The 17,350-nt window shown below is 44.3% G+C and overlaps 1 protein-coding gene across 3 annotated transcripts in view; it reads left to right on the top strand.

The window, feature by feature from the left end:
- TMEM94 (transmembrane protein 94) overlaps positions 1 to 17,350 on the top strand; it is a 95,730-nt gene that overhangs the window by 53,259 nt on the left and 25,121 nt on the right. For all 3 annotated transcript variants that reach the window (XM_054047508.1, XM_054047509.1, XM_054047507.1), the window contains 7 exons: positions 4,876 to 4,932; positions 6,878 to 6,982; positions 7,948 to 8,112; positions 8,479 to 8,688; positions 11,206 to 11,521; positions 13,381 to 13,554; positions 17,246 to 17,348. In XM_054047508.1, coding sequence (XP_053903483.1) covers positions 4,876 to 4,932; positions 6,878 to 6,982; positions 7,948 to 8,112; positions 8,479 to 8,688; positions 11,206 to 11,521; positions 13,381 to 13,554; positions 17,246 to 17,348 — 1,130 coding nt within the window. The remainder of the gene's footprint in view (positions 1 to 4,875; positions 4,933 to 6,877; positions 6,983 to 7,947; positions 8,113 to 8,478; positions 8,689 to 11,205; positions 11,522 to 13,380; positions 13,555 to 17,245; positions 17,349 to 17,350) is intronic.

The following is a 17,350-nucleotide window of genomic DNA, read 5'->3' on the forward strand; positions in this document are numbered from 1 at the left end:
GGTGTTATGATGTCCTCTTTTAACTGCTGTTATTCCCCATGGGGTCTGGGAGCTGCCACTTGAACTGCTGGGGGTTGGATTACAGGGATGCTCCCTGCAGTGGAATAGGGGCTAAGGAGGTGAGGATTATTTCCCATAAGGGCAGATAAGGGTTAGCATTTTTTCTTGGAGAGGCTGGTGGGGTTCTGATCCTGAGTTTTCTGAGATATAAGCTGATCATTCAATGGATATTGGAAACCTCCCCACCCACCTGCTCCCGATGTGGTTTTAGCCAGGTGCACTATGGTGTGCTTATCTGCTTCTCAAACATCTGTTATGAAGTTTCTGCCTTTGGCACAATTGCTCAGACTACCTCCTTGTCCTCCCTGGGACTCAGTGTCTCCATACTCTCCTGGTGCCTAGTCTTCTCCCTACAGGATATGCAGAACTTACACTGAAGTCAGTGGAAGTCACCTGTATCCTGGTGCTGGCGTAGAATGAGGCAGATACTGCATCCATTGCATCCAAATGCTCCCTCACCATCTCCTTTTAGTGGTTTCCCCTCTGCGTGCTCACTGTCAGGAACACTCAGCTTCTATCCTTGGTTCTTTGGCACGGTGAAATAGGAGCTCCTTGTCTTCCCTTCTTCATTGCTGTTGACACCTCCATCCTACCACCCCAGCTCATGCCTTGGGTGTGTCCTTTTCTGTCTCCTATCTCTTCTTCCCAGTTCACCAAATCCTGCCAGTTCTTTCTCCATGACATCTCAAATATGATCCTTCCTCCATGTCCCTACAGTCAAAGCTTGTTCAGGTCTTCGTCACTCTGGTCTTGACTAGGGCAGTCTCTTCTTTGGCCTTGCCATTCCTACCTTTCTTCCCTCTACTCCGTTCAGAATAAAGCAGTTAAGACCCTCTTCCTCTCTGTCAGCTGGACCATGTAACTCTGTTTTCTTTCCCCTTCCCATCAAGTTCAAGCTAATAGATGTTAAGGCCAAAAGGGACCATTATAGTCCTCTTCTAATATGACCTCCTGCATAAGACAGGACATAGGATTTTCCTTTATTAATTCTGGCTTCAAGTGACATAGATGTGGTTGAAGTAGAACATAAATGTGGATGTTTTTCTAAAAGGTAATTTAAAAATGCTAGTGGAGAATCCACCAGAAATTTTGGCGTGTTGTTCCAATAGTTATTTACCCTCAGTGTCGTTTTTGTTTTGTTTTGTTTTAAAAGGTGTCTTATTTCTAGTTCAGATTTGCCTAGCCTCACCTTTGGGCGATTGGATCTTGTTACACCTTTGCTAAATGGAACATTCAAATTTCTGTTCCACATGTAGGTACTTATAGACTGTGATCAAGTTACTCCTCTTCGATAAGCTAAATACAGTTCCTTGAGTCTTTAACTATAAGGGCTGTTTTCTTGGTTCTTCTCTAAACCCTCTCCAACTTTTAACATCCTTCTTGAATTGTTGACACCAGATTTGGAGACAATATTCCAGCAGTGGCTGCACTAAAACCAAATACAGGGTAATATAACCTCCCTGCTCCTACTCCATATTCCCTGTTTATTCATTCAAGGATTGCATTGGCCCTTTTGGCTACAGTGTCACACTGGGAGCTCATGTTCAGCTGATTGTCTAGCATGACGTCCAAGTCTTTTTCAGAGTCACTGCTTCTCAGGCTCGAGTCCCGCAGCCTGTAAGTATGTGATCTTTGTTCCTAGATGTATGACTTTACATTTGGTCATATACGGATGCATATTGTTTGCTTGTGCCCAGTTTACCAAGTGATCCAGAGTGCTCTGTATCAGTGATCTGTCCTCTTCATTATTTAGCACTCCCCAATCTTTGTGTCATTGACCAACTTTATCACTAATTACTTCATTTACTTCCAGGTCATTGATAAAAATATTAAATAGCATAGGGCCAAAAACCAATCCCGGTGGGACCCCACTGGAAATACCCACTCAATGATAATTCCCTGGTTACAGTTACATTTTGAGACCTTTCAGTTAGACAGTTTTTAATCCATTTAATGTGTGCCTGTATTGGTTCTAGTTCCTTAATAAAAATGTTGTGCTGTACCAAGTCAGATGCCTTACAGAAGTCTAAATATATTAAATCAATATGATTATATTTAGCAACCAAACTTGTAATCTCGTCAAAAAATTATATCAAGTTAGACAGGGTCTGTTTTCTGTAAATCCTTGTTGATAGCATTAATTGTATTACCCTCATAATTCTTTATTAATCCAGTCCTATAACACCCTGTCACAGAATGGCCCGCCTGGAGTAGCCTCCTGTGGCATGACAGGCACACCTGCCTCAATTTCCCTTTTCAGAGTCTCCAGTAAATCCACTTCAGGCTCTTTTGCTTAAATAATGCCCCTCCGTGGAGCCAGTTTATTACCAAAACACAGTTAATTGCTTCCCAAGAAAAATCCCAAACAGTCCATTTCCAACATCCATTGTATATAGTCCTTAAAACCCCACTCTTCCCAGTGGAAACTCCCACAGCCTCTCTGCTGGGAGATCATCGTTATCAGGGGAACATCCCTCTCTCCTTCTGGCCCTCTCATGGTTCCTCTGAGTCCAGCCCTGGAGATGTTCTCAAGTAAGCTCCTCTTCTGCTTTCCTGCCTGCAGCACTTGGCTCTCTCTCTCTGATAGACATCAAGCAACTCCTGCTGCTGCTTTCCTGCCTTCAGCCTTCTCTCAGGAACCACAGTTAGTTTTTTGGCTCTGGCAGCTCTCACCTCCTGCCCTTTTTCTTTGCTTCACTGGTCTGTGCTCTCAGATTCCCCTGACTCGCCATGTCTCTCTCCCCTGGTCCTTTATAGCCCCCAGGTGCTGCCGCCGCCCTCTTAATTGGCCAAATGAGAGCACCTGCTCTGGCAGAGGCATGCTGGACCTACTTCATTTACCCTGTGACACAGCCTTTCCATTATTTTGCTCAAGATTGAAGTCAGGCTGAGAGGCCTATTATTACTTGGGTCATCCCCATTTACCATTTTTAAATACATCTCTACCCTGATATAATGCTGTCCTTGAGAGCCAAAAAATCTTACTGCGTTATAGGTGAAACCGCATTATACCGAACTTGCTTTGATCTGCCGGAGTGTGCAGCCCCACTCCTCCGGAGCACTGTTTTACCGTGTTATATCTGAATTCGTGTTATATCGGAGCAGAGGTGTATTGGCACAACATTAGCCTTCTAGTTCTGGAATTTCCCCTGTGTTCCAAGACTTAGTGAAAATCAACATTAGTGGTCCAGAGTTCCTTGGCCAGCTCTTTTAAAATTCTTGGCTGCAAGTTATCTGGAACTGCTGATTAAAAGATGTCAGGCTTTGATAGCTGCTGTTTAACATCCTCTTTAGTTAATGTTGGAAGGGAAAGCATTTCATCATTATCACATGATATGAATACATCATCTGTCTTGTTCCCAAATACAGAACAGAAATATTTATTGAACACTTCTTCTTTATCTTCATTATTGTTGACAATTCTACCATTCCCATTGTCATGGTTCCTTTTGTTCTTGATATGCTTAACTCAAAAAAACCCCAAACCCTTTTCCTTGTTGTCTGTAACTCTGTTGGCTATAGATTTCTTCATGTGTCCTTTTCATTTCTTTATCAATGTTTTCTACATTTTCTAGCTTCTAAGTTTTATTCATTGCTGTCAGTTTCCTCTTTTTTCCATCTGTTATGTATTGTTTTTATTTTTTATTGTTGCTTTCACTTCTCTTCTAAGCTAGGCTGGTTTTCTAACCAGTGTACCTTTGTTTCTTGATTGTGGCCTTTTGGGTATTTATTAAAATGTTCTTAAACACTTCCCAATGATCACTCACATTTCTCTATGTAAATTTTCTCCCAGCTGTTTGGCTCATGTGGGTTGTTTAAGTTTGTGAAATTGGCCCAAGTGCAAGTATTACTGATGGGGACTTTATTCTATTTACACTTGCAATCGCTATTTTTTTTAGTTTTGTGAGTTGTTCCTCTTTCTGTCAAGATGAGAATTCCGCTCATTGGATGCAAGACATTGAGTTGTGAAATCGTCATCTATAATTTTCCCTCCCCTTCCAAGCTCTGCATGATTCCACCCCGCCTACATCCCTGATTTCATTCCTATCCTATAGCCCCTTTCATTCTGCCTCCTTCCTCTGTGTCCCTGATGTTACAGCTGCCCACCTTTGAAATCCCTTCTTAAAGATCCCTGCTTTCACCCAGTCCAGATCAGTTCAAACACTGCCTCCTTCTGCCTCAAAATATCAGCCTAAGAAAGAGCTGCCTCCTGGTGCATCTAACTGGTCTAATCTGTCTCTTTAGTCTGTAAGCTTTTCAGGGCAAGGACCGTGTATTCATCCATGTCCTGCCTCAAAATATCAGCCTAAGAAAAAGCTGCCTCCTGGTGCATCTAACTGGTCTAATCTGTCTCTTGAGTCTGTAAGCTTTTCAGGGCAAGGACCATGTATTCATCCATGTCCTGTACAGCACCAAGCATGGTGCTTATGCTTAACAGATAAATAATAACATGGACTACTGGAGGACAGGTTACTGGATTTGATGGACCATTGGTCTCTTCTGGTATGGCAGTAGAGAGTAGGGTCCCTCCCTTCATCTCGCGGAAGGAACACTATCAGAGAGGTTCTCTGGTTCTCCACTTGTAAGGTAACTCCCTTCTCTTCATGTGCCAATATATATTTATGCCTGTATCTGTATTTTTCACTCCATGCATCTGAAGAAGTGGGTTTTTTACCCACGAAAGCTTATGCCCAAATAAATCTGTTAGTCTTTAAGGTGCCACCGTACTCCTCGTTGTTTTTATTCAGAGAGGGATGCGTCTCATGTACCATTTCTGAGCACACTGATAGTAACTGGTCTCTTCTCTTGCTACAGCTGGCTAAGTTTTCAGAGGACACACTCAGCAGCTACACAGAGATGGTATCTTCTCAGGTACTGTTGTTACTATTTTTTACAAGGCTTCCATTCTCTTTCTACTTCACTGTGAGCTCGATAAGATCCTTCCCTTTCTCTCTCTGTGTTCTCCTGCTAGTCCCTAAACCTTCACTGCTGGTGACAGAGGCCTGCTGGCATTCTTTATTTGCTGCTTTATTTTGCTCTGCTTGCAGGTTCGATGTCTTTCCCACACACCTTCTCATGTAGAAATTGCTCTACTGGCCAGGGTTGAGCTAAATGTGACAGGTGGTCCAGCTTGTACCCTTCAGGTTGCCATGAATTAGAATTTTGGTGAGGTTTTGAAACTAAGCTTTCCTGTCTTGGAGAAAGCTTCTGTTTCAAGTCCTGGTCGCTGTGACTCCACAGGTGGAATAACTGGTCAAGAAATACGTGTACATAGCAGGAGGCTGGGGCAGAATTTAGCTTATCTTAAAAAACAAACAACCCTCATCCAATCAAAACTAGTGAACAGGGAGATGGGAAGTAGCAGCAAGACTGGAGCCCTGGCAGAGGCGAAATATGGAGAGAGGAGAGTGGGTCATTTGGGATGAAAGCCTGATCCTGCTTCACCAGATTCTTAATAAGCTTGTGTACATTACTAACACTTCCCATATCAGAGCAAGCAAACTTTCAAAGGAACTGTCTGGATCCAGCCCCTCTGCAAATTATATCACCCAGATCAAACCGGAGGATACTGTCTTGCCTAATCTGGCGTTAGGATTTCCATTTTCCTGGGGAAGCAGAGGGATTCCCAAGGCTAATTAGAAAATCCCAGATGTCATCAGGCTCAGTCTCTCCCCTTGCCACTGCTAGCTCCCACTCATATCGCTTTCACTGAACGTTTTCTTACCTTCCTTTGCCAGTTCATCCTTCAGCTGAGCTGTGCATTTCAGTGCTTGAGCAGTTAAAAAGTAGTGACTTGAGATCATCTCCCTGGGTGCATGGATTTGTTCCCTTTTTCTGCTTCTGTGCGAAGACCTTGGCTGTAAGAAAGTGTCTGGATTAAACATGGCCTTTTCTTTTTGTTTTAAATTAAATATTGTTCTGCATTTCTGACTACAGCTATGGTGAGATTTAATCTGTCTAGGTTTGTACATGGCCCCTATCAACATAGTATCTGAGCACTGAAGGAGTTCAAGCACGGGAGAAGTGATGCAAAGTAGTAGCAATCCAGAAATGCATATAAAGCTTGCAGCTCAACATCAAAATGCAGACCCAGTTCAGCTGGGAACAAGAAACACACAGCTCTGAGGCTGGGACTAGATCCCAGATTTACAGAGATGAGCCCATATGTGTTAGCCTTCTGTCATCCAGCCTCTGTTTGGGATAGTGCTCCTGTGGGAGACTAAGGTTGTCTGTGACAGCAGCACGTTTAGTTTGTAATATTTTCCCTCATTCAAACCTTCCTTCAGTTGTTCATAGATTTGATTTTTAGTTAAATTGGATGAGGAGGTAATGGTTCTAGCAGGAGATAGAACCCAGACTCCTGACTCCCTGGGCTACCTTGGGTAAGTCATTGCACCTCAGTTGTCCCATCTGGAAATGGGTTTAATAGGCATGTGGTGGGGCGCTGAAATCCTTTCATCCAAGGATCTGAGCATATTGTTTAGGAAAAGGTGCTGCCTCTTGGAATCTAAGTTAACTGAGGTGAAACCTCTTCAAAAGTCTCACCTGTGTTTTCTGGAAAGACTATGATGGCCCCACCAGAGTCCCTGTTCAAAGAACATACTTGCTGTTTGCATTCAGCCGGGGGAGTGCCCTTGCCCTCGAAAACCTCAACCTACTCACACTTAAAGTCCTGTCCCCCGGCAATGGATTGTTTCACAGGGTCTCTTTGACTCAAACCTATAAGCATGTTTGTTAACTTCACACACCCCTCCTCCCCCTTCCTCACCCAGGCTCTCCCCAGCGAATTGTCACCTGTGGTCTGCTTCTCTGACAGGAAATGATACGTTGTATCTGGAGCCACTTTCTGTGTGTTTTAAAAGGCAAGTCTCCAACACTCAGCTTCACCTCCAGCTTACTTCACAGCCTGGGATCCGTCACTGTGAGTATCACTAGGTTATCACAAGGAAGACACCTAAATGGGACACCTTGCTCTCTTCAATCACTGTGAAAATCCCCTAAGAAACAGTGCTGTAGGTGCTTCATTCACAGTGTTCTGAGTAAAGGTCTTGTGGGGGTTCTAGTCTTCTGGGTTTGCAGGGGCTTTATAACCTCTATTGTAAAGTGCTTTGATGTCTAATGATGAAAAGCGCTATATAAGAGCTATACATCTATATAATAAGATTCCAGGATTTTCAATTGGAAGCCTAGAATGTCTGCAGAGTCAGTGTGAAGCAATGGAAACTGCTGTGTGTATGGCTAAGAGCTCTTTTTGTTTAGAATATCGCCATGTTCTATTATCGCTGGGATTCGACATCTCTTCCCATCCAATTTTTATGCTCTCATCCGTTTTCCGCTTTTTTACACTTTATGAATTACACCCGTACGACAGCACGGGCATTAGCCTGATTATAACTGTCTTTGAACCAAATGGGCACCTATCCTCCCAGGAGCACACTTCTAGTAAAGACAGTGGTTTAGAGGACATTCAGTGTGGTCTGGTAGCTTACGCCCCGGCCATACTCTGGTTCTATTCCTAGCTCTGCCAATGACATTAAAAAAACTCTTGATCTCCCTGGGCCTTGGTGTACAAGTCTGTATTGTACCTATTTTACTTGCCTCCTGCACATGGATTTCATGCTTAGTTTTAATATTTCCTAAAATGAAACCTGCATTAAGTGACTATTAATCCAGATAGAACCAAGTTGTGCTCAGCACACCTGGGCGTGCTTTCAGAATGCACTCTCAAGACAGGAGGTTGCTTAACAAGGGACTTTTGTCCAACTTTGTATCTGAAAACCCACCCGAGCCTTCTGCTGTTTGTTTCTGTGAATATATATTTTAAACATTAACTCATTGGGTGTTTGTATTTTGGGGGGTGTTGCGGGATGTCTTGGGGTGTTTTAGGTGCTTTGCTGTGTAGACAAGCAGGGGATTCTATCCTGGCCAAATCCCAGTCCAGAGACTGTTCTGTTCTTCAGTGGGAAGGTGGAAGCCCCTCACGATAGCCATGAAGACCTGACGGATGAACTCTCCACGCGCTCCTTCTGCCACCCAGAGATGGATGAGGAGGTGAGGGCTAGGTCATCGACAAAGTGATGCTTTGCTTTCAGCCTGGCGTGGCTGGCAGCCTTAGCACTACCTGCCAGGCAACTTGATTCAGTTCATGATCTGGCAGGATTTGCAGTGGTGTAGAAAAGCAGGTGTAGGGCTCCTGGAGCAGAGGGTTGTTGCTTGAATGATTAAGGAATGCTGAGGACCAGCTCCTCCAAAAAGCATCCTGTCCAGTCTTGTTCAGTAGAGGCCAGAGGCTGCCCCACCCCCGCTATCCAAATCCATCCCAGGGTAGAACAGGCGTGGCATCATGCAAATCAGTAGTGGGGATTTCCCATTCCATCCCATAAGTGCCTCATCACTTCACCTCCTTGCTCTCTCTAGCCCCATGAGAGGGATGCTCTGCTCTCTGGTCCCATGATGGATATGGTCCACATTGCCAATGAACAGGAGAGGAACGACTGGTCTAGTGACACTCCAAAATCTTCTGATGTCCATGTCCACAGAAAGCCAAACAATAGAAGCAAGCATCCATCGGGGTCCAATGTGAGCTTCAGCAAAGACACGGAGGGTGGTGAGGAGGAGGCAACCCAGGTAAGGTATGCAAAAGTGGATGCAGTCAGCCTCTCACTGAGCTGTAGGACAAGCTGCATCAAGTGGAGAAAGAACCCTGCCCACCCCCTGATTTGCGTTAGAGGATGGCGGAAACTAGCAAATTTGTATGAGTTAAGTAAGGAAAGGAGCAGCTGAATCTCATTGTACTCTGTGCCTTTTGCTGGCCTTGTGGATGGGAAGATGTCCCTCCAGCCAAAATAACATTATACTCAGGAGTGCTTGGCAGAGACACTCTACACAGCAAGCTACAGCCAGCACCGTAATCCTATTAGCTCCCACACCTTTGGATTTCTCCTCTTTCTGTGGGGTAAGAGAGCTGTTCATTTAAAGGGGCCCTCTTCAAAGTCTGAGGATTTAGTTAGTAGTACTATAGTGGCTGTAGAGGAGAGAACAGGTTGTGAGGAGCCTCCTCTTCAGCATCCCAGTGATTCTAGCTCTCTGCTAGCCTAGCTGCTGGTTTGGGTCAGATCTCTGGCACACATGCCTGTGTGGTACATGAGAACGGCCATACTGAGTCCAGCCATCTAGCCCAGTATCTTCCAATAGTGGCTGGTGCCAGGTGCTTCGGAGGGAATGAACAGAACAGGGCAATTGATCAAGTGATCCATCCCCTGTCATCCAGTCCCAACTTCTAGCAGTCAGAGGCTTAGGGACACCCAGAGCATGGGGTTGCATCCCCTAATAGCCGTTGATGGATCTGCCCTCCATGAACTTATCTACTTCGTTTTTTAACCCAGTTATACGTTTGCCTTTGCAACATTCCCTGGCAACAAGTTCCTCAGGCTGACTGTGTGTTGTATGAAGAAGTATTTCCTTATATTTGTGTTAAACCTGCTACCTATTCATTTCATTGGATTGACCCCTGGTTTGTGTGTTATGTGAAGGGGTAAATAACACTTCTTCTCTATTCACTTTCTCTGCATCGTTTATGATTTAGACTAATAGACTAATATCCTTGGTCTGCATCCCAGAGAACCGGTCAAATGATGAAGACGGTTTTTTAAACACATGGTTCAAATTTGATTTGCTACTGTTTTTCATTATTCATGAATATTTGATCACCAAGCAGTCAACAAAATACATAAATACTGAAACTGACAAAGAAGTCTATTAGAAAGGCATTATTCCATAGTCTTCTATGAAAAATGTTAGTTACTCAGTCAGGGACCAGAATCTAAACCATGTAACAGGTGACCAGTTTTGACCTTGAATACCGAATGTCAGTAATGGATACTTTACCTATAGCATGCCAAGTGTTCATTTGTGGTAGATGTAGAATAATTCCACATATAGGGCCTATGTGCTATGATCATACAAATAAATAATAATAATGAATACGTTCACAAAACCAGCAGTAGAATGTGAATAATTCATGAAGTCAAAAACAAAGAAACCCAAGGTCAAATTAACCAAGTTTCGTTTTCATTAAATACTAATTGACTGGTAATACTGGCCACTCATATGTACTGATTGTGCTCTGTTATTCTGAATTTACATCACTGTAGCTCCATGGATTTCAGTGACGTTACTCCTGACCTACCCCAGTGTAAGCAAGGGGAGGGTTGGGCATAATATCTTCTAGTGACAGATTATGACCCTAAGGGTATGTCTACACTGCAAGAAAAGACTCACCCCGGCCCGTGTCACTTGACTGGTAATGGGCTTGGTGCTTAAGCAGGGCTCACAAAGATGTGCTTTTTGCTGGGGCAGATGTCTGTGTGTCTGTCTAGTGTTGCCTGCTTCAGTTGCTGAATTGTAAGGGGAAGCAATCAGGGAAGAATCTCAACTTCATTCCCCTTGCACATCCTTCAGCATGGGCTGCATGTCCTTTTTCAGAGAAGAAAAGCGTTCTCTCTACTGAAGGCCCTTTCCCCCTGGGAAGGGTTGGTTCTTTTAAAGACAGAACTAAAGGAGGTACCTGTTGCTAGTGTCTATGATGAGGATTCTCACATCTATTCTTGTGCATTTATGGGATGTTACACACCACCTTCTTCTCAGGAGACTTCATTCCCATCCCTCAAATTTCTGTCATCTTAAGATCAATCCTACAGTTCTTTCCCTGGTTATCTTCTGAGCTTGTTCATACTCCCACCTATGGCAATGGTAAAACTCCCACAGATTTTAGTGTGGGAAGGATCAGGAACTTACTATTTGTTTTTCTAAATGTGTTACTAGAAAGTAGTTTAATCTCCCTGGAAGAGCCCCCGGGCCCTTTACAGTAGTCACTCCCTCATCGCATACTCATTCATTTTCCTCCCTTAGAATTTGAACCATTTAAAAAACATTGTTTTTACTCCTCTGGAGAATCTCAGATTGTGGAACTAGGGAAGCTGCTATTTTTGATAAGTGGAGGAAGCAACGACCTGTTAATCTTCCCTGTTATATCTGGGATTCTCTCTTCTGCTAAGGGATACTAAACTTGGGATGGGAATTGGAGCCTCTCTAGCAACTACGTTCCATTATAACTAATCAGGATTTTCTTGCATGTCTTATCAGGCTGGCGGTGACACTGAGGGACTGGCCTGTGAGGCTGAAGACTTTGTGTGTGACTACCACCTCAAAATGCTCAGCCTGTCCCAGGACCAGCAGAACCCCTCCTGTATCCAGTTTGACGACTCCAACTGGCAGATGCACCTAACCTCCCTGAAGCCTCTGGGCTTGAATGTGCTGCTCAACCTCTGCAATGCCAGTGTGACAGAGCGCCTATGCCGCTTCTCTGACCACCTCTGCAACATTGCCCTCCAGGAGACCCACAGTGCTGTGCTGCCTGTCCATGTGCCCTGGGGGCTCTGTGAGTTTGCCAGGCTAATAGGTAAGGAAGAACCAAACAAGGAGACAGCTGAGAAATGGGAGCAAGCTTTCATGGTAGTCTTACTGAGCCAGCTGAATCCTGGGAGAGCACCAGAATGGTACCCCTTTGTTAGGTTTTTTTATAGATTCTAGGACTGGAAGGGACCTCGAGAGGTCATCGAGTCCAGTCCCCTGCCCGCATGGCAGGACCAAATACTGTCTAGACCATCCCTGATAGACATTTATCTAACCTACTCTTAAATATCTCCAGAGATGGAGATTCCACAACCTCCCTAGGCAATTTATTCCAGTGTTTAACCACCCTGACAGTTAGGAAGTTTTTCCTAATGTCCAACCTAGACCTCCCTTGCTGCAGTTTAAGCCCATTGCTTCTTGTTCTATCCTTAGAGGCTAAGGTGAACAAGTTTTCTCCCTCCTCCTTATGATACCCTTTTAGATACCTGAAAACTGCTATCCTGTTCCCTCTGTCTTCTCTTTTCCAAACTAAACAAACCCAATTCTTTCAGCCTTCCTTCATAGGTCATGTTCTCAAGACCTTTAATCATTCTTGTTGCTCTTCTCTGGACCCTTTCCAATTTCTCTACATCTTTCTTGAAATGTGGTGCCCAGAACTGGACACAATCTTCCAGCTGAGGCCTAACCAGAGCAGAGTAGAGTGGAAGAATGACTTCTCGTGTCTTGCTCACAACACACCTGTTAATACATCCCAGAATCATGTTTGCTTTTTTTGCAACAACATCACACTGTTGACTCATATTTAGCTTGTGGTCCACTATAACCCCTAGATCCCTTTCTGCCGTACTCCTTCCTAAACAGTCTCTTCCCATTCTGTATGTGTGAAACTGATTTTTTTCTTCCTAAGTGGAGCACTTTGCATTTGTCTTTGTTAAACTTCATCCTGTTCAACTCGGACCATTTCTCCAGTTTGTCCAGATCATTTTGAATTTGAGTTGGAAAACTGGAGTGCAGATCTGACTCTGATCTCTCTTTGGATCAATGCTCAGAGGTTTGACATCAGACTTGTTGCCAGTGTCATTGGAGAGTTCACCGCTGACAGGTTGAGACACGATGCTACAGTCATTGAGTGACATTCATGGCTAAGAGTTTTTCCAGCCAACACAGGCTAAATTTTGTAAAGTTCTAGTTCAAATCCTTCAGTGTTACAGACAGCAGCAGTGCTGATGAAGAAGCTTTTTGCCCCACAGTGGATAAAGAATGACTAATAATAATGGACGAATTGCTCTTCTGGTATCTTTGTCAGTGTTACTGTTTAGGCTTCTGTGTATTATAGAGAAACTGGTAATGGTTAGCCGTAAATAATATGTAGCACTTCACATCTTCAGTACTTCATAATCTGCATCCCACCCTTGTGAGGAAGATAAGTATCAATGTCCCCATTTAAGAGTGAGGCACATGAGAGTTAAATGACTTGTCCAAGGTCACGCAAGGAATCAGTGGCAGAGCCAGGATTAACATTTAGCATTTCTGACCTCTTGTCCCATGCTTGTTCTTCTGCATTGCTCCGCTTCTCTTAAATGAATCAGGAGTGCTAAGGACTCCACTAATAATATCATCCGGCTCTTATATAGCACATCTCATCAGTAGATCTCAAAGCGTTTTAGTGTACGCACAGAGTGAGAACGCAGGCAAGTCAGCTAGGTAAGTCTAACCTCTGTTGCCTGGCTGTTAGCACACACTGGGGCTACATAATGTCACTGGCTTGGTTTCTGGTGGATGGTGCTGCTGGGAAGGTATCTGAATGACTGCAGCTAGCGGGCGGGGTGGAGCAGCAAAGTGAGATCTCCTCCATTTTGCTTTGGGTTGTGTTTAATCTTTCTCCCCTTTACATTCATGTTTCAGGTTTCACACCCGGAGCCAAAGAGCTTTTCAAGCAGGAGAACCACTTGGCTTTGTACCGCCTGCCGACTGACGAGATGGTGAAGGAGACAGTACTGGGAAAACTCTCTTCCATCACCAAGAGGAGACCGCCTTTAAGTCACATGATCAGCCTTTTTGTTAAGGACACCACCACCAGTAAGGCTGCTTCCCTTCTCTCGGGTGTAGGTGTTGGATATAGTGGGGGAGGGAAATGGAGTCTTTTGCGAGTCTTAAAAACAATCTAGGAATTGCCAGAGTAGAATAGACCAAGGCTCCATCTAGACTGATATCCTGTGTCTGCCTGCAGCCAATACCAACTGCTAAAGAGGAAGCTGTAAATTTCTTGGTAATGCACCTCACTGTGCAGTGCTATAACATGTTGGGAGGAATTTCTTCCTGACCCCAGTGTGTGACCAGCTCTTGCCCAGAAGCATAAAGATTGTGGATAACCTTTGTAATTTGATTCTGGCTAATGTTATATCCAACATATTAATGATCTTGTGTGCCTGTGTCCTGGAAAAGCAGAATAAGAAGAGGTTCTTGATTGTGTATGTACAGACTTTGTTGTCCCAGCGAAATCAATACTATGCAGAGTTGAAAGTCCCTGGGAGTAAACCATATCCTTCTGTCCAGCAGTTAATCTTACACCTTGACCTGGGAAGATTTTTTTTATATCTGTTCCAGTTGCTGCCATCTTGTCTTTATAGGAAAGGCTTTGAAATGTGTTGTTCAGAGTTGACTGCTGGGATTCTCAATATAGGGAAACACTTTTAATCTTGCATCATTCTAACTTCATTTCCTAATTTTGAAAAGTTTTTTTCCCTAGAGGGTTCAGACGTGTGTGTGTGTGTGTGTGTGTGTGTGTGTGTGTGTGTGACCGTAATAATGCTGTCTAGAGTGAACTGTAAGAACAGTGAGGGTAATTAACCATTGGAATAATTTACTAAAAGATGTGGTTGATTGTTCATCACTTGAAGCCTTTAAATCAAGGTTGTGTGGCTGTCTAAAATTGTGCTCTAGGTCAACCAGAAGTTATGAGCTTGGTGTAGGAATTACTGGGTGAAATTCTCTGGATTGTGTTATGCAGGGGGTCAGACCAAATCATAATGGCCCCTTTTGGCTTTAAAAATCTTGTATGGATTCAAAGATTCATTCCACCATAACAAGACCTCCGTAAGGAAACCAAATATGGACAGGTAGTAAATTCTGTACCCTTAGCAGAAATGGTACATAACCCATCTCTAGGTTCCCTTGTCTCGTTTAGTGAAATAATGTCCCTGTTAATTTCACCCCAAATCCACAGTAACGGGAGGTGAGTTAAGGATTCACGTGCTCCTGGAGTGAAATGACCCAATGGCCTGTACTGCCTCCATCTTCCCTTGTTGTATTTAAAATCTTAATTTTCCATAGTCTTATTTTGATTACTGCACCAGTGCTGGAGGCTGGGGTTACTGTTAGGAATCTCTTGTTTAGGAAGAGTTTTAACACAAGCCCATATCCAATGCAAAGAGTGATCTGGCTCACTTGAGCAGACTCACTGCTGCTCAGTTAGCCTCTATCTCTAGCCCTACAAGAAAACAGCTTGATTCAGTATTGACCACAGCCAGCCAGCAGGAGCACCTCGTCTCCCAGCCCCAGTGCCAGGTGGGAGCAGGGATTTCACCCAGCTTACTGCCAGGAGCCTAGTGAGGAGTCTCTTGCTTTGTAAATCAGCGTAATTTGGCAGGGCATACATGTAAATAGTGAAGTCACGGTGTTTAATACCCATCCTTAGCCATTTCTAAACGATCCCACCGCTCGTTAGCTAATGGTTATGTTCCCAGGTCAGGTTGTTAATTTACCTAGAGTTATAGCCTAGGGTTTTTTTAGTTGTTTCCTTGTGCCATGAGGCATCTGATCTGTACGTCTTTGTAGATTCTTTTTCTGGTCCCTTGAGTGGTTTGTGTAAGGCGTAGGCTGTGAGTGTTACATGGATGTCTGTTTGTGGCTTAGGTGCAGATTGTAGGGCAAAAGCCAGAGTGAACAATGGCCCCTGTTTTAGCAGAATCCCATTTCTGTTACTAACCTTGTTATTTACTAATCCCAGCTGGGAGGAAGTTTAGCTCACGGTGCCATCAATGACATTGGAATCAATGCCGCCCCAGCACAGATTGGAGCGGTACGCGCCCTGTGTCACTAGCATTAACTTCTACAGAGTGACAGTGGGGTGGGCTGTGCAAGGTGCTGTTGATGTTGAACAGAACTATGTTGGATGGAAAGCAGAAATGTAGCGGCTGGTGTGCATCTGTGTGTTTGCCCACCAGCTCCTACTCGGTATATGAGGCCTGGGGACTTTGCAGGGTCAGCTAGCATCTCCTGCCCCTTTGTTCACAGCAGAGGCTATCTGACCATACATCCACTATGGGAGGATATAAAGTTTTTACAGTAAAATTAATCCAAGCCTCTCACAAGCTGTCCATTGTGTTCCTCTAACAAGTCCCCTCTTTCACATTCTGCTCCTATTGCATTCAGATATTTGTTATGCTGATAAACTCAGCATGTGGTGTCTATTTTTAGTACAAAGCAGAGAGCTGGTATGTTTTGGAAAATCCTCAAGTATTCATGAAGGTCCCTGCCTGATTTGCATGAACGGATATTCTTGGCTCTTGACCTCGTTGGCTAGCATGAGTGTCGGCACTCGGCAGCAATGCCTGCAAGCGTCTTTGGACTCGCTTTTTGGAAGTGATTTTTTTTTCTTTAGATCAGCTTTGAAGCCATTGGGGGCAGTCGCAGAGCAGCTGGAGGAGGGAATCAAATTAACCTTGACAGTGAAAGCTATGTGCATGTAATGTTAATGTTTCCACATGAGCTAATGAGAGAGGAACTCTGGAGTAAAGGCAGCCCCTCCATCCTTGACTTTTGATCTACCTACCAGGCCCTGGTCTTGTACCAGATAAGTGAAAATCACATGATGATCTGACACGCCCTGGAACACCCAGGCCCGGCTGGATGAGTTGCAGGTTATTGTTCAGCCTTAAAATATCCTAGAATTGGAAAAGGTGGAACGATCTAAAAGATCATGGACATTAAGGAATCTTGGCACCTCCTCTGGTCAGTGCGAGGGGTTCTCCTCTACAGTACGTCTTCTAGAGCTTTCGTCCAGCCTCGTTATAAATGCCACATGCAATGACCGTTAATCACCCAAATTCTCCTGTGGAATAGTGCTGACAATCATAATACTTCACTCTTATCCAGTGCTTTTCATCAGTAGATCTCAAAGCGCTTTACAAAGGAGGTCAGTATCGTTATCTGAGGCACAGGGAGGTGAAGTGACTTGCCAGGCCAATGAATAGAACCCAGGTCTCCTGTGTCCCAGTCCTGTGCCCTTTCTAGTCCATGCTGCCTCCAATCCAATAGGCTCCAGTCTATTAACAGGCTTTCACTGTTATTCAACTCAAATTTCCCGTTACTTAATTTCATCTCATGGCTCCATTACTCCTGGTTATACCCTGATTTGGAGGAGTACTGGATACAGAAGCAACTTGGTCCTCACTTTTCTGCAGGAGAAAGATCATTGCAGTGTAAGGGGAGAGGTACTGGAACTGGCTACCAGGTCCACAATTTACCACTAGCTCAGTTAACTTATAGCCAGGCAAAGAGCAGCCAAACCTACATCATCTTCTCTTGAACAGTCTCTGTTCAGTGGCTGACACACTCTTGACATGGCCAGTGGGGATGTATTGGGTAGATCAGGACGTTCTGTCTTATTGTGGGATACTCTGTAGTTTTTAACTGTCAAACGAGCCATTGTAATTCAATCCCTTGGTTGGGAATGTACAGGTGAGACACCTACCCGTTTTTCCCCTAGGCACTGAGCAGATGCTTTCTCACGGGACAGCTGACATCATTCTTGAGGCCTGCACAGACTTTTGGGATGGTGCTGATATCTACCCCCTCTCCGGCTCGGACAGGT

This window comes from Malaclemys terrapin, chromosome 13, assembly GCF_027887155.1.
Source record: "Malaclemys terrapin pileata isolate rMalTer1 chromosome 13, rMalTer1.hap1, whole genome shotgun sequence".
Lineage (NCBI taxonomy): Eukaryota > Metazoa > Chordata > Testudines > Emydidae > Malaclemys > Malaclemys terrapin.